The sequence below is a fragment of the Astatotilapia calliptera genome, chromosome 5 (assembly GCF_964374335.1).
Source record: "Astatotilapia calliptera chromosome 5, fAstCal68.1, whole genome shotgun sequence".
NCBI lineage: Eukaryota > Metazoa > Chordata > Actinopteri > Cichliformes > Cichlidae > Astatotilapia > Astatotilapia calliptera.
Genome location: NC_137426.1, coordinates 34,451,176 through 34,469,416, shown reverse-complemented (window position 1 = coordinate 34,469,416; position 18,241 = coordinate 34,451,176). Strand labels below are relative to the sequence as shown.

Sequence of the window (18,241 nt, the reverse complement as noted above, 5' to 3'; positions counted from 1 at the left end):
CTGCGCGCTCCCGCGGACGGTAATCATGATCACTGCACAACACCTGGAGCTCAGGGGGCAAAACAATCACATGAGTGCTGCTGTTTGACTGAGGAAGTCGTGGTAAGCCAATCACATGATCACTTAAAGACAAAGCAACAATGTGATATATACCAGTTTATAAATTGTGTTGATAGTCCACGTAAAACCAGAGTCATGATAAATAATATACACGTGTGTTTTTTCCTCAATAGTTTCGTCACATTTACTGTCTAATGACAGCACAGCGAGCACTCTCTGCTTATGAGCAAAAAAAAACAAAAAATGGGAAGTTTTAGGAGTGACGGCGAGAGAGAGAGCAGAAAAAGAGAGAGAAAGAGTGAGTTTTGAGATGTGAGGGATTTGTGACGTTTAGCATGTTTGTAGTTTGTAGTTAATGTGTTGTCTTGTGTAGTTAGTGTGTGAGTGTTGTGGATAGTTTTGTGTTGTGTGTCAGAACAATGAGGCGACTGCTGTCTCCAGGTAGAAACAGGAGTGACACACCTGCTGCTGTCAGGCCTGCAGGTATCAGGCTGTGATGTTCTCCTTTATAGTGGACAGAAATATTTGGAGTGGCACAAATAGGATTTTAAAATTGACAATTTATATTTGCATTTAAAGTTATGAAATATGATTCAATAAACATGTTTGTGGTTGTTACAGTAAAAAATGTAACTTTCTACTCTGATTTTATGTTTTTTGTCTGATTTTAGATCAATTGTGGTAATACAGTCAAAATGAAAACATAACTGTAAATTCAGACACGTGAGGTTGTGCTGAAAAGAATGATACCAAACAAGCAAATAAACAGTTTTTAAAGGTGAAATGTGGAGGAAACATCAAAAGTAGTTAAAAATGGCCAATTATACCCTGGACCCCAGAGGGTTAAACATTTTTTTTAAGTAATGCAATAGTTACTTTTCAAGTAATTAATTACTTTTAGAATATTGTAACACAGTTACTAACTCAGTTACTTTTTTGAAGAAGTAACTAGTAACTATAATTAAGTAACTTGCCCAACACTGCCTTTGGTGGGGTTTTTGTGTGTTTTCACAGGTGGTTCTTTTCTGCACTCATGTTAACATCAGCTCTTCTTCTCAGTTACGTTGAACTTGAAACAAAGTGGATGGAAACCTTTGCTGCCTATGAACACGATAAACTAGAAAAAAGCATGGAGCTGCATTTTATTATTTCATTAGAGCATTTTAAAAGGTTACATTTATGTGTGAACATGTATCTTTGTATTACATAAGTGTGCCTGTCCATATTGTTACATGTGCTTTGTACAAAGGCCTCTCCTAAAAATGAGCTCATGATCTCAAGGATTAAATAAATGTTTTTAAAATAACAACATGCACAAATGATATTCAGGTCTATACTAACTTACTCTTGGGAGATGTGCTTGTACCCGGCCTTATAAAATGTTGGTTGGCAGCTTTGTGTATGGCACACACAGTACTGTGCAAAAGTTTTAGGCAGGTGTGAAAAAATGGTGTAAACAAAGAATGCTTTCAGAAATATAAATGATTGTTTATTGGCCCCAAATGTATTCTGCAGCAGGACGACGACCGCAAACACACAGCAAAGTCATTAAGAACTATCTTCAGTGTAAAGAAGAACTGGAAGTACTGGAAGTGATGGTACGGCAACAATCATCGAGTGTGTCTGAGATTACACGAAGAGACAGAAGGATGTGAGGAAGCTTACATCCACAGAAGATCTGTGCTTAGTTCTCCAAGATGTTTGGAATAACCTACCACCAGAGTTCCTTCAAAAACTGTGCAAGTGCACCTAGAAGAAGGCAAAGGGAGGTCACACCAAATCCTGATTGGATTTAGATGTCTCTTTTGTTCATTCACTGCATTTTTTTGATTGATGAAAATAAATGATTAACACTTCGATTTGTGAAAGAATTCCTTCTTTACAGCATTTTTTCTCACCTGCCTGAAACCTTTGCACAGTACTGTATAAAGACGCAGCAGTTTGTATATGCATAAGGAAGTCAATTTATTTATTAAGTTCAACTTTACGAATCGGATGATTTTGTATTTGTGGATCTGGGTGGTTTTGTGGAATTTGTGGCCTCAAAACCCCACGTCGGCACGTGATGCGACCTGTAAATATCAGGCGATTGGTGCACAAGCATGCAAAGTTTTGTGAGCGGGAGAGAGGTTAGACGTAGTCTTAGACAAAGCTTTAAAAAGCTCTTTGAAAGAGAAATTTATCCAATTCATGAAACTGAACTTGTGTGTAAATTGTGCATAAATAATGACTATTTATTCAGGTTTGGATGTAAAATAGTTTCATGTGTGGCCAGTTGCTTCACATTTGTGTGGACTGAATCACACTGGGTAAATTCCCAGATGATTAAATATGCAACTATTTTGCTGGTAATAACTGAAACGAGTAAAGAAAATCAACAGCCTATTTATGCAAGATAATCCATAATTTTATTGGGTGGGGGGGGGGATTGCCTGGGTCTGATTATTGGGGGGGTCATAACCCCCCCCAACCCCCCTGGAAATTACGCCCTTGGTGGATCATACCGTACGCATTTGGAACCCTTTTGAGGCAAATTTCTCTCCATAAAAATGCTTCAGAATAACAATTCAGAGCAGAATATGCTGAATGTAGAACATACATGAGCTGCATCAAACTCTGAATATGCAATATTTGGAATAGAAATGAAATATTAAATGTAGTGGCCAAGTCCTCTAAGACTTTTAAACTTGGTCGAGGATAAAGACGATTTAAAGCTTTACTTATTGTCTCTCGCTGCTGTAATATACTTTAGTATGGCCTTTACATTTGAATAATGTTTTTCTTACCCATGAGCCTAAAAATTAGATGTAGCTCTTCCTTCACAGTGGCACCAGGAAACATAGGACGACCTGTTGCCATCTCATACAGGATGCAGCCTACGCCCCTGTGAGAAGGAGGCGGAGATAAGGAGGCACAGAGGAGGACGAGCTGTTAGGTATAAAAATTCTGAGTGAGGTTGAGTTCAACACACACACACACACACACACACACACACACACACACACACACACACACACACACACACACACACGCACACACACACACACTTCAAAGACTGTTAATTGTAAGTGCAAACTAGTATGCAGTGAGTGGGCACAGTCCAGCCTTTTGTTCCACACAGGATGGCGTGGTGAAGAGGCATCCTGCAGTCTGATGAGAGTGTATGTAGCTCTATGTGCTCATAAAAGGCTGCTGTGTTGCTAGAGAGCCACATTTATATTTCTGATTTAGCAGAGCTGTGGGGGTGTTCTCACCACAGCAAACCGTGTGCAAAAACACGTAAGGAAAGTGAATGCACGCCCCCTTTGTATGACTAGTGACTCACCTCACTGCTAACAACCTGTGACATTTTAATAGACAGAACTGAGTCATGGAAATCCTGGATGGCCCTCGAGAATATTTGAGTGTTTCACCAAGTAACAGGATTTTACTGTAACCAGGGTCGGCACCAATTCCTTTCCTGACCAGCTCAGTGGTTTAAAGTACACTTCTAGCTGTGTTTCAAGCATTTAGTTTCCAGCCAAGCAGGTCAGTGTGCACCGTGACTGATGTGGAAAAATGTAAGGACGGCCCTTCAACAGAAACGTCTATTGTCCCCTGCTTACCACATGTCGATGGGTGTGGAATATTCTGTAGAGCCTAGCAGCACGTCAGGAGGTCGATACCAAAGCGTTACCACCTCATTGGAATAGGTCTTAGTGGGGACGGACTTGGCCCTGGCCAGACCTGGACATTACACAAGTCACAGGACCTCAGTAACAGCACAGTGAAATATCATAAGTCCATCATCTACACACTGTGAGCAGGTAAAGAGAAGCTTCCGCTATCTGCACATTACCCGTGTTTATTTAAAACTTTTGAAATGCAGTCAGAAAGTACTGGTGGATTTAATTCCCATTTCCAGCAGAAAACTGTGAAAACTCAGAGTGAGGGGCACAGTTGCTAGGATACAGGAAGTAAAGGTGCTAAAGTAATTAGGACAGGCGATCTCTTGAGTGGCAGTAAAATAGAACTGGGGAGTGATCATGCCCAGAAACGTGTCGTTTCCTTCACAAAAGTTCACTTGTTAATGTGTGCATGTTGTTGTGTGTTTGTTATTGTTCTCCTTCCTACCAAAATCAGCTAATTTCAATTCGCCCTTATCATTGATAAGCAGGTTCTGAGGCTTTAGGTCTCTGTGGAGGATTTTTCTCTTGTGACAATAGGACAGACCACGCAGCAGCTGGAACATGAAGATCTGCAGACAGAAACATGAAAGGAGGATGTAATTACCAGAACAACAATACAGGACCAATCTGAGGAGAAAAAGAGTTGCAGTAGTTGTGTAATAGTTAAGATTTAAAACAAAAGAAAAGATAAAAACAAAACAATCTTTAATAAAAATGACACTAAGGGACGCTTCCACAAATCACCCTCTGTGAACACAGTTCACCGTGCCGTTCACAAAGCAAGGTCAAAGGTCTGTGAACATGTGCACAGCATCTAGAAACAGCATCCTCTTCTCTCCGTTATGCTAATTTAAACTGGACTGTGGTGAAGTGTCAAACTGTCCTGTAGTCAGATGAATCGAAATTTGAAGTTCTTTTTAGAAAACATGGATGCGCATCTGCACTCTGCATTTCTGAGAGTGTGGGAATGGATCTGGAAAGGCAGCATTAATTCTGAGAGGCAAGTACAGACCTTATTTACATCTTAAAATGGTACATTCCCTTAATTTAAACATTTGATATGTTTTCTATGTTCAGTGTATTGCATAACTATCATCTATTATCAGAGTCCTTAAACAATGTAGTTGTCATGCTGGAGGGAATATATCTCTCAGCTGGGCTGGGAATGCTTTGGTTTTTCCATGGACACACTAGAGGAGGTGGCTGGGGAGAGGGTGGTCAACTTAGGCTGCTGCCGTGACTAGGGCCCAAATAAGCAGAAAAAAATTGATCAATGTTTAAGGAAACTCGTATAGTAACTCTAAAATAAAATTAAAAAACTGTTTACGTTTAACTAAATCAAAACATACATCATACAAGATGGACAAAGCACATTTCTGTCAATCATTTAAATACTCTCCTTCCAAAGTTTTTCAAGCTTAAAGGGAAGCTCCCATAAATACATATGCAGTAAGGCCAGCTTTCCACTGCACAATTTACACTGGACCTAGTTATGAATATGGAGAGCAACTCTTAGTATCAAAAAACTAAACAGTTTTGTCCTGATACAGACCGTAGATCTGCCCAAAGGTTTTCACATTTGCAAACAAATAGTTCGTTTTGGCTGCTCTCTTATTCACGTGGGTCACTGTAGCAGGTGGCTCCACAGTGGCAGAATTTTTTGTTGGTTCCCCCTGATTGTAATTTGGTTTGGTGAGGTTCGGTGACCTCCCGACCTTTGTTAAAGAAATGTTGAACGCATTTTTCAGGAAACTTACTTAGTGCAACTCTCTACAATGTGCAGTATGTAGATGATGATTATGCATATGACTCACCTTGACATTATGCATGCTCATGAGGTTCCCACAGTTGTCCAAGTACTGTTTAAGATCACTGTCCTGAAACACACAGTCAAATTGATCCATTTTGCTTTTTGGTATTTGAGATCAACATCTTCAGAAAACCTAATAAAGATGAAGTGATATACTCACAAGATACTCAAACACCAGAGTAAGGCAGCGGTCGGTGTGGATGATGTCATGCAGGGTGACAATGTTAGCGTGCTTCAGGTTCTTTAGCAGAGACACTGGTTGGGCAAGGGAAGGAGACATGAAGTGAGCTATTTTATTCAACAAAACCTGACAACACTACACCCGAGGCTTCACTTATTTGTCCACCTTTATATACAGTCTGTGGTCTAAAGCTAGCAGCTGTGTGTTGCTTTAAAGTTTGCATAGCCACTGTACAACAAAAAGAGAGCTCTTTGATCCTTCTCATCAAATTTAACACACATGCATGTACTGATTTTTTTTCATGCTACTTTATACTCCTACTTCACTGTTTCCACACAAAGATTTTGTGTTTTGAGTTTCTGATATATTATGTTCATTTAAGTTTCACTCACTGTTACTATTTAATGAGTTCCCTTTTACTTATTTTCTTTGGCTTGCATTCCCTTTGGATTCTTTGGACATTGTAAATTGTTCAGATTAAATTTGCACTTAATGTCTGTTTTGAGTTTGATTTTGCATCTTCTGCGTCTTGCATTTGGGTCTGCAAGATCTTTCCACATCTCAGCCTAAGAGACAGAATAAAATAACTAGAACAACTAGACTAGAATAAGAACAAAAATAAAAAATTAATGATGATCAAAATTCCATAACACTGTAAAATCCTGAGACCGTGACATGACTCACATGAGGAACATTTAAATGACCATTTAACATAATTCAGCTTCTAAAAAGGATCATACATAAGCAAATTCTTTAGCAACATCGACCTGATATATTGAACTGTATCAACAGTTCTGTAGTATTAATTCAAGTTGCTCTGTTACTAATGCTGCAGGTGAATGAAAGGACACGGTGTTATTATTAGACCTACCTGTTCGGTGTGATTACCAAAACTGCAAGTAGAAGTGCTACACAAACACAGCAGCACTGGACTGTAAAGTGTGTGTGTGTGTGTGTGTGTGTGTGTGTGTGTGTGTGTGTGTGTGTGTGTGTGTGTGTGTGTGTGTGTGTGTGTGTGTGCGTGTGTGTGCACATACCTTCTCTGATAGCAGTGCAAGGTGCCCCCTCATCGTGCTCCAGCCGGATCTCCTTCAGTGCAACCAGGTTCTCAGTGAGTTTGCTCCGCCCTTTAAAGACTGTAGCGTATGTCCCCTGCACAGAGAAACACCCCGAAGAGCTTACTGATATTCTGATGTTGCTGTACATGTTCACATAGAGACTATGGGTGTGGCACCATCCACACACACATCCACATCACTTATGCACAAATAACCCTTTAATATATTTTCAATCGTTAGCTGTATCCTTGGCTCTTATTGGTATTCCATCAAAAGGAAAGAGCTGAAGTGGTTCAAACATCTGCATGCTAATGGAGTCATAACGGGAATACTGGGAAGCGCAGTGGAACCATCCATAGCAGGATGAAACAATGAAGTCTATAGTTTATGAAAATCCATAACAACAATAACAATTTTTCTTTTAAAGGAACAATTTGATGTCACAATAGGTTATAATGCTATAATAATATCATTTGTTAAAAGATTCCCAATAAAACTTTTCCGTTCTTTTACAAACTGAATTAAGATTTCACATATCGTGTGTGAAAGCATCAACTTCACATCTCGAACAGCCTTTGTCACATTCAATAATTAAATATATATATATATATGTAAATATTGTTTTAGGATCTGATTATTAAAGTTTGATGATTTGTCATCTAGAATAACCTTCCACTGCTGGTTTTGTGTAAAGCTAACCATGCTTTTGTGGACCTCCTATCACTATAATTGACAATAAAAGCAGCTCTTCTTGATCTCCTGCCACCCCTGTTATCAGCTGCTGAGCCTTGTGACTCAGATTGATGCAGGCTGCTTCTGCCACTAAACATTCCTCAGCCCTTAAGGCAATAAATGTTCTCACATGAATAGCATGGTATTTAGGTGCTTTCAGCCCATGAGCCCTCTTCATCTTAGGCAAGTCCATGAAATGTAATCCACTTAGCAATTTGTCATGAAGCCATGCCAGAAATCTGGACACATGGGTACACTAGTTTGGCTTGGTATATAAGCAAAGAAGGCACATACTGCATGTGGTACTCATTTTGATACGATGAGCATGGCTGATCACAGACAACGTTATCCTCTGGAGACGTTTATCTGTGGACTTGTTGTGTACACTCATATCTCACTGGACTATGATGTGGGTGAAAATCTATTTCTTGCAAAGCAGCAGTTATAGTGACTGAGGAGAACAGAACCACTGTGTATCTGACTGCTCTGACACGTGATAATGTGACAGCAGTATGTTGCTGATGTCAGTCTGCTGAGTTGATATCATGTCCCAGAGATGGACTACAAAACTCACATCTTTTATACTTTGCCCTGTGCATTGTTTCTGTGTTTTATGAATGGCTGTGTCAACGTGGACAAACCAGTAGCAAAAATCACTTCATTACAAGATTAATTCCCAACCTCTGTAAAGTCTAGTGTGCATTCACAGGAAACATGAAGTGTCATGACACTATGTTAGGTTAACTGAGATTACTTCACTCCAGGCAAAACTGAATAGAGAGTAATCTGTGTTAGAATATTCAAGCTTTGCAAAAACACGTCAGTTCAGATTCTTGTGTTTCTAGAAATGGACGAGAGGCAAATTAACACCATGTGAAATGGAAAAAAGCAGAGTGCTTGGAGCGAGGTTTTTACAGTTAACTTAAACTAAAAACGTAGTTAACTAAAATGAAAATAAAAATGAGACTTTAAAAATATGAAAACCTATTGAAATCATTCTGCGAACTTGGCAAACTAATTAAAATACAACTATGTCCAAAATGAAGAAGACTACAAACTCCACTTCATCATTTTAATACAGCTCAAAATCATGGCAAGAAACTTCCTGATTTACATTTCCTGGTTGACTGGGGCCTTTCCTGCATGGTCTCTCTATAATCCAGTTACTTTACTCATTACTTGAAAAAAGTAAGGGATTACTATTGCAAAAAGGTAATTAAATACAGTTACTTTCCCGTAAGCACGCTGCGTTACTAAACCGTGATTTTGTTTGTGAGTGTCTCATTAATGACGTACGAGCGTGCGACATCCATGGTAACAGACATGTGCAGATCAACAATGGATAATATGGAGTGCAGGAGAGAACACGACCATGCAGCGTTTAAAGTGTGGAAGTACTCATATCACTTTGAGTTTTAGTCCGTAAAAAGTGACAAAAACATTAGCGTTTAAAATTATTTAATTTTATATGCAGGAATATGCAGAAAATAGGTTTCAATGTTAAACAGATTTCTTCAAGTCAAACAGTGTTGCATATAACTGCATTTAACGCAATGAATTTTTGCTTGATGCAATGTGCATAACGTTAAAAGATGAAAAGTAATAAAACAAGTTTTAAAAAGATACTTTTTTTCATTTGATTCAGTTTCATATGATGGATTATACAGAAAAAAATGGCTGAAAGGTCTGTTGCTTTATTACATATTCAGGTTGTGTATCGTGCTTTTAAAAAGTAACAAAGTAACAAAGTAAATAATTACTTTTGAAAATAAGTAATCAGTAAAGTAACGGGATTACTTTCTTTGAGAAGTGATCAGTAATTAGGAACTAATTACTATATTCAAGTAACTTGACCAACCGTGAGTACTCTGACCCCTACTCGGAGACATGCATATTAGGTTAACTGGTGATTCCACACTGGTCATGGATGTGAGGTAGATAAAGTGGAGTGGACAGAAGTGCATGAACGTGGCATAACCTTTCTGATTGGTCAGTAAGGTTGAAAAGCACTATACAAATTCCAAAGTACTTGAAACAACAACTACGTAACACGACGGCAAAGTGTTTAAAGTTCACCGGTGGGTTTAACAAATTGTACAGAGTACAAAACGTGTATTAACATCACATTGTAACCTGTAAGATAAGAAACGGAGCAGCAGCTTACATGATAACCTTCTGTTGATGGTTTGTTTTTGTAGTGTGTCACTATGAAATATTGGATGGCACTATCTCCTTTCCTTTCACAAAGCGTTGCCCTCTGATAAAAGAGGTAATACAGGAAGCAATGATGCCATTTCAGGTGTTTAGAGAATTCACCCAGCTCTTATTATGGCTGCTATGCAGATGTGTCCACGTCATTTCACTCGTTTCAAAGCCTTTATAAGCAAAACTGAGTGTTTAACCTATGTGTATGTTCTTAATGAAACATGAAAACTGTTACTGTTACAACTTACCTCACCCAGTTTGCCAAGCTTAACGTATGTTTCCAGTTTCCCAAATCCTATGTCAGACTAGGAGCAAGAAGAAAAGCCAATAAAGTCACTAAAATGAGAAAGTTCTATTAAAAAGGCAGACAAACATGGCAAAAACAGACACATCACTAACCAGTGAGGCGCGTCGAGACATGCGACTGAGAGGTTTGCAGAGCGGTGAGTTTTCATTCTCCATCTGCAACTTCTTCAGAAACTCTGGAGGCAGGCGGATGTCCATTGGCAGGGACATGCGCTTACTAACGTCCTGCAAGAGTAAAAGTGATTCATAAAAACTGTACGTTCTCATTTCCAAGTGCTTCGAGGGACTGATCCTGGCACAAAAACCGTTCATGCAACAACATCATCATACAATTTGCAGTTGACACAACAGTCATCGGTTTAATCGCCAGCAATGAGGAGACTGCATACAGGGAGGAACTGCTAACCCTGTCAGCTTGGTGCTCCACCAGCAGTCTCATCCTCAACACACGGGTCCATCTAACAAGAGAACTGACCTGACCTCAATAAGTAGGCTGGATATTTCTTGGAGTGAATATCCTTTAGGCCTTCTCTTGGTCTCCACACACCTCAGCTGTCATCTGTAATCCACAATAATGGCTTTACTGTTCCCGAAGGCTGCGGAGAATCTGTACTTTTTGAGCCATTGTCATTAATACTGTTAATTCTTTTACCATTTATAACTATTATTATTTTTAAATTACGTCATTGCTTAACACTTTTTGTCTGTTTATTTTCACTCAGTCCAATTCACTTGTTAGTCATGTCTGCCTTCAAAATACAAAGTCCACACAATGCTACACAACCGACATCACATAACCTTATTAAATCATGCCAAAGTCAGACTGGGTAAAAATAGTGGTTGGAAACTGCGGCACTACCACAATTATTTTGACCGTGTGCAAAGAACATGCAGTCTTGTTGCCTTTCAAATGGCTGCTTCAAAGATGGGGACCAGATCTGCGATGACTCTCCAGTCAGTTGCCACCTTCCGAGTGTCTTTAGAGCATCAGGACTGTGATGAAGCAGCAATAAGACAATCAGTCTGCTATCATTCTGTGACAGAATGGGATCAAACTGGCAATGTGTTTGTGATAATACAGGGATTGAGTCTAGTTACTTGGCATGTAGTTGTCTACATTCATAGAAATTCATATTAAACAGAAATTAATTACTTGCAGCCAAAACCTCAAAGATCTAGTAAAAGATGGAAATCTCCCCACAAATAGGCAAAGCGGAGCTATGGGGAAAAACTAGAGTCACAGCTACGACAGTGTGACTCTAGTCGGACTATAAACGGACTATAAACGACCGGTTGATCTGATATCCTCGTGTTGGTGTTGTTCCCAGATCATCATACTAAATGTTGTTCCAGGATCAACATTGCAAGTGACCAATCAGAATGTTGTGACGTCATACTTTTGCGACTTCGGGAAAAACTGGCGTAAAACAAAAAACTGTACTAAAGCTGCGTGAAACCACCTCTGTCCGCCGATCAACGGACCCTGACCCTTACCCTAACCATAACCCTTTAATAAACAGTAAGCAGAATTGATATTGTCCTTGCAACATTGGAATTTCATAAATGCACGAATGGCTTGGCGCGCAAAGGAATAACGTCACAACAATGTGATTGGTCACTTGCAATGTTGAACCTGGAACAACATTTTCATGATGGTCTGGGAACAACACCAACACGAGGATATCAGATCATCCACAAACGACCAGCTTCTTCAATGATGAATGCCGATGCTTCACTGGCTGATGAGCTGAACACATTTTATGCTCGCTTCGACGCCGCAGCAATTAAAACAACAAACGGCTGCGCGCGCTCGGAGTGCACCAGTGAAGACAATGCATTCATCATCACAGAGCATGCCGTGAGGAACACCTTCAGGAGGGTGAACACCAGGAAGGCAGCAGGACAAGATGCAATCCCTGGCCGGGTCCTTAGAGCCTGCGCTGACCAGCTAGCACCGGTGTTCACAGAGATCTTCAACCTCTCCCTGGCCCAAGCTGTGGTTCCCACGTGCTTCAAACAGTCCATTATTGTTCCAAAGAAACAACAGCCCGCTTGCCACAATGACTACCGTCCAGTAGCACTGACTTCAATTGTGATGAAGTGTTTTGAAAGACTGATGAGAGATCACATCACTTCTTCACTTCCTGCCACCATCGACTCACTTCAGTTTGCTTACCGGACTAATCGTTCCACAGACGATGCCATATCTCACCTGCTCCACACATCCCTGAGTCACCTGGACACTGGCAGAGGGAATTATGTTAGGATGCTGTTCGTGGACTACAGTTCAGCATTCAACACAATAATTCAATCTAAGCTTTTCACCAAGTTGACGGATCTAGGACTCAGCTCATCACTGTGTCAGTGGATCCTCAACTTCCTCACAGACAGACCCCAATCAGTGAGGGTGGGAAAACAAGTCTCCCCCTCCATCTCACTCAGCACTGGAGTGCCTCAGGGCTGTGTTTTAAGCCCCCTGCTGTACTCACTGTACACTTATGACTGTGTAGCCACATCAGACACCACCTCCATTGTCAAGTTTGCTGACGACACTGCTGTTGTGGGCCTGATCTCCGACAACATCGAGACGGCCTACCTGGAGGAGATTAGGAACCTGGAGACCTGGTGCCAGGAGAATAACCTCCTCCTAAACATCAGCAAGACTAAGGAGCCGATCGTGGACTTCACTACAAAGCAGGCGAGGAATTACAAACCCCTCATCATCAGTGGCACGCCAGTTGAGAGAGTGGACAGTTTCCGATACCTGGGTGTCCACATCACTCAGGACCTGTCATGGTCCTGCCACATCAACTCCCTGGTTAAGAAAGCCCGTCAGCGTCTCTTCTTCCTCAGAAGACTTAGAGACCTCCATCTGCCACTGAAGGTGCTCAAGAACTTTTACTCCTGCACCATCGAGAGCGTCCTGACGGCAAACATCTGCACCTGGTTTGGGAACAGCACCAAGCAGGACAGACGAGATCTGCAAAGAGTGGTGCGCTCAGCCGAACGCATCATTCAATCAGAGCTCCCTGACATGCTGTCCATCTACACCAAGCGGTGCAAGTCCAAAGCTAGGAAGATTATGATGGACCTCTCCCATCCCAACAATGGACTCTTCTCACTGTTGAGGTCTGGGAAGCGCTTCCGCTCCCTTAAGGCCAAAACAGAAAGAATGAGGAGGAGCTTCTTCCCCCAGGCTATTCGGGCCCTGAACCAGGTGTAGGACTGGACTCTCCCACACACATCACTATAAGACTGGACTCTCACACACATCACCACACGCACCACCACACATTTCCTATAATCCTATAATTCCTATAATTTATAATCCTTATCTTTATAATCTTTTCTGCTATTTGCACATTCTTTACTGTAAATTCCTAAGTTAATTTGTAAATTTTGTAGTAAACTGTAAATTGTAAATATTGTAAAACTTTTCTTCTGTCATGTAATGGTCGGGCATTGTACAGCTACATGCATTTCACCCCCATGTCATACTGTGTATGGTTGTGTGTGTGTGTGACAAATAAAATTTGAATTTGAAATAGTTACATAGTTACTACAAGATGATTTCAATTCAATTCAAGTCAGTGTTGTATAAAGCACCAATTCACAACAGTCATCTTAAAGCACTTTACTGTACGGTAAAAACCTAAACATTAGAAAGAAACCCTAACAATCAAACAACCCCCGTATAAGCTCCTCCCTCCAGGCTCAGGGAGGAGCTTAAGTGAGACGTTGGGGAGCGGGGGGTTAAAATACATATCAGATTTAATATGTCCTACATACACACTTAAATATCCAAGATGGCGCCGCGTATGGATGCCCTGGTGCTTCAGTGCGTTACTTTTGCCTTGTTTTTGTGCATTTCTTCTGTGTCTGGGCACTCCTCTGGATATTCTTACACCAGAGAAGAGCTCCTTAACTGCAGGACTACAACGCCTGTGGATTTATTTCCAATATTTGTCGCATCTGCGGCAGATTTACTGCTGACTCTGATCAGGAAAGTGAGACGTCGAAAGAGAGGTAAGCGAGCCGGCGTACTCGTGCGTTTGAGGAGACGCGGACTGAGAACGGCCCTTCCTGGGATCTTCCTTTCTAATGTACGCTCACGAACTGGCCCTGATGAGAAGCATGAACAGAGACTTTGCCTCCTCCTGTGTCTTATGTTTTACGGAGTCGTGGCTCAGTGAGGACATCCCGGACTGCGCGCTCAAGCTGGAGGGCTTTCATCTGCTGCGCGCGGACCGGCAGGCCGCTCTCTCCGGTAAAACCAAAGGTGGAGGTGTCTGCTTCTACATCAATAGTGGCTGGTGCACAGATGTAACAGTGATTGCTCAGCACTGCTCTCCCTCTCTGGAATATCTTTTTATTCACTGCAAACCGTTTTACTCTCCACGGGAGTTTGCTTCATTCATCCTGGCCGCTGTTTACATCCCGCCAGACGCGGATGCGCAGGCAGCTCAGTGCGCACTTGCGGAGCAGATACTGCACATGGAGCGGACATTCCCGGACTCTCTCATCATTGCTCTTGGGGACTTTAACAAAGCCAATCTGAGCCATGAGCTTCCGAAATACAAGCAGTATATTAAATGCCCGACCAGAGAGGAGAGGACATTGGACCACTGCTACAGCACGATCAGCGGGGCCTATCGCGCGGTGCCCCGCGCTTCACTCGGACTTTCTGATCACGTCATGATCCACCTGATCCCCACGTACAGACAGAGGCTGAAACTCTCCAAACCTGTCGTGAGGACCAAAAAACTGTGGAGCAACGAGGCTGTGGAGGAGCTTCGCACGTGTTTGGAGTCTACAGACTGGGACACATTGAAGGCTGCTTCTAACAGCTTGGACGAGTTTACGGACACTGTCATCTCCTATATCCACTTCTGTGAGGACAGCATTGTGCCATCACGCACCAGGGTGAGTTATAACAACGACAAACCCTGGTTTACTCCTAAACTCAAAAAGCTGTGGCTGGAAAAGAGAAAGGCGTTCAGAAGCGGAGACAGGGACTGCTACAGAGAGGCCAAGTACAGGTTCACTAAAGAAGTGGACGTTGCCAAACATCAGCACTCTGAGAAGATGCAGCAGCAGATCTCAGAGAATGACTCGGCCTCTGTGTGGAAAGGTTTTAGGAATATTACAAACTACAAGCCTAAAACCCCCCACTCCACTGATGACTTGCTCTTGGCCAACACCCTCAACGACTTCTACTGCCGTTTTGACGAGCCATCAGGCAGCCTTCACACCTCCAACGACCCCAACAATAGAGGCACTTTGGACACTCATTCCCCCACCTCTCCCCCCTCCACAGAGCCATCACCACCTTCAAACACTTCACCTACAACACCCCCCTCCTCACCCCACACAAAAGAGGATTTCACACCACCTCCTCCCACCACAACTCTTCATATTCATGAAGCAGATGTGAGGAAGCAGTTTAGGAGTCTGAATGCTCGGAAAGCTCCCGGCCCAGACGGTGTGTCTCCTGCCACCCTCAGACACTGTGCAAACGAGCTGGCCCCAGTGTTTTCTGGCATCTTCAACTCCTCACTGCAGGCATGTCATGTGCCTGCCTGCTTCAAGTCCTCTACCATAATCCCTGTCCCCAAGAAACCTAGGATCACTGGACTAAATGACTACAGACCCGTGGCTCTGACATCTGTGGTCATGAAGTCATTTGAGCGCCTAGTTCTCTCCCATCTCAAGACCCTCACGGCCCCCCTCCTGGACCCCCTGCAGTTTGCATATAGAGCCAACAGGTCTGTAGACGACGCCATCAACATGGCCCTACACTTCATCCTGCAGCATCTGGACTCCCCAGGAACCTACGCCAGGATCCTGTTTGTGGACTTCAGCTCTGCCTTCAACACCATCCTTCCAGACCATCTCCGAGGCAAGCTTTCCCAGATGAATGTGCCTGATCCCATCTGCCGGTGGATCACTGACTTCCCGTCAGGAAGTCAGTGATCCTGCTTCCTGTCCGTCAGACTCCCGGACTCCCGGACCATCAGCACCGGCTCTCCTCAGGGCTGTGTTCTTTCTCCTCTGCTCTTCTCCCTGTACACCAACTGCTGCACCTCCACCCACCAGTCTGTCAAGCTAATCAAGTTTGCAGATGACACCACCGTCATTGGGCACATCTCGGACGGGGACGAGTCTGCCTACAGGAGGGAGGTTGAACGTCTGGTGTCTTGGTGCAGCCACAACAACCTGGTGCTGAATGCCCAGAAGACAGTGGAGATTATTGTGGACTTCAGGAAGCACACAGCCCCACTCCCCCCCATCATCCTGACTGACACCCCCATCACCTCTGTGGACTCATTCCGCTTCCTGGGTACCACCATCACCCAGGACCTGAAGTGGGAGCCCACCATCACCTCCGTCATTAAGAAAGCCCAGCAGAGGATGTACTTCCTGAGGCAGCTGAAGAAATTCAACCTGCCAACACGGACGATGATGCAGTTCTACACTGCAATCATCGAGTCCATCCTCACCTCCTCCATCACCGTATGGTACGCTGGAGCCACTATCAGGGACAAACAGAGACTGCAGCGTGTTGTGCGCTCTGCTGAGAAGGTGATTGGCTGCAGACTCCCATCTCTGCAGGACCTATACACCTCCAGGACACTGCGGCGTGCAGCCCGGATCTCAGCTGACCCTTCTCACCCTGGACACAGTCTGTTTGACCTGCTCCCCTCAGGCAGGAGGCTCCGGTCCATTCGCACCAGAACCTCTCGCCACAAGAACAGTTTCTTCCCCTCTGCTGTTGGACACATGAACAATAACCACATGACTGTCCCCGCCACTAACACATGACCCTACGCTGTGTCACTGCATCATTTCATGTTTGGCACTGATCACCACCTGCACTCATGTATATATCTTTCTACGTAGCACTCATAATTCTTATTCTCATGTATATATCTCATGTATATCGCATGCACATATCTTTCTTTCTACATAGCACTTTAATTCTTATAGTCTGCACTGAAGCACCGCAGCAATTTCCTAATGTTGTAAACCTCAACATCTGGCAATAAACCCATTCTGATTCTGATTCTGATAAGGCAGTGCGCATTTATTATAGGTTAAATTCCATTTTGCTCTTTTGCATGTTAAAATGAAAGAAATGACACTTTAATGAAAGCATAAAGTGAAGTAACTGCGCTGCTATTAAACAGTCATTAATGACTGCCCTTGAGCAATTTACTCAGTCGTTTTTAGTAACTGCAACATGACGTGTAATTAAAGAGTGTGTGGTCAAAAAGTGTTACTTGATAAGACAGCACCCACACAGGGGCTTTTTGGATTTACTGCAACTCTGCTCAGACTGAAGGTGAGCAGAGGAGTGCCGAATCCATGAAACGATCTCTTATTAAAGCACATTAATTAGTTACAGTATTTAAAGCCTTTTATTAGAAAGAGCTGCACACAAAAGCTGTCCAAGTCTGTGTAAGCTCGCAGGCTGCAACCTATTTCTGTCTTCTCACTGAGCACTCATTTCTCTCGTGGCTTCGCTCGACTGTCTGTGCTGTGTGGCGTGAACGACTTTTGCTCCACGGGGACTTTTTCTGCAAAGGTAGAACTGTGAACTCTCACATTTTCAATAAAAATGTCTGCTGCAGCGCGCAGGGTTAAAAGCTTCTGACTCATCTCACTGAGCCCACGGAGGTGGAAATGGAGAAATAACTCGTGGGGAGGAGGACATCTCCTCGTGTAACTGGTGATATCTGCGTCTGGCTGATGTTTCATGTTTTTAATATGCACTCCAACCTAGACAGTTTCCTTTCAGTCAGTTGGCAAAACACAAATTAGTGTGAAAGCAGCGTGTGAGATGGAAGGCATTACAGGAATCCAAACCCTACCATCTATTATATTACAGTTTTTCTGTAGTGCTGTGACACGACATGTTTTAGCGCCTCACCTCTGAAAATGCTTTTCACGAAAGAACTCATACACACAGCAAAGTATTGATTTTACATCAAAATCAAATCGTTGCATGAATAATTCACTGCCATCAAAATGTCGTCTTCCTTTGAGATTCTTTAAACCAGGTATTTCAGTGACACTGAATACTCTACAACAGCGGTCCCCAACCCCTGGGCCTCGGACCGGTACTGGTCCGTGAGTCGTTTGGTACCGGGCCACGAGAGTTGAGGCTCAGGTGTGAAATGTATGGTTTTCAGGGTTTTTAATTGGTTTTCAGCGTTATTTT

General features: G+C 42.7%; 1 protein-coding gene across 5 annotated transcripts in view; it reads right to left on the bottom strand.

Annotated features, from left to right (window-relative positions):
• The window catches only part of cdk18 (cyclin dependent kinase 18), a 75,267-nt gene that overhangs the window by 9,984 nt on the left and 47,042 nt on the right, over positions 1-18,241 (bottom strand). For all 5 annotated transcript variants that reach the window (XM_026169019.2, XM_026169018.2, XM_080302145.1 and 2 more), the window contains 8 exons: positions 10,114-10,245; positions 9,963-10,019; positions 6,757-6,871; positions 5,699-5,793; positions 5,543-5,605; positions 4,174-4,297; positions 3,666-3,786; positions 2,847-2,944 (listed from right to left, as the gene is read on the bottom strand). In XM_026169019.2, the coding sequence (XP_026024804.1) occupies positions 2,847-2,944; positions 3,666-3,786; positions 4,174-4,297; positions 5,543-5,605; positions 5,699-5,793; positions 6,757-6,871; positions 9,963-10,019; positions 10,114-10,245 (805 nt within the window). The remainder of the gene's footprint in view (positions 1-2,846; positions 2,945-3,665; positions 3,787-4,173; positions 4,298-5,542; positions 5,606-5,698; positions 5,794-6,756; positions 6,872-9,962; positions 10,020-10,113; positions 10,246-18,241) is intronic.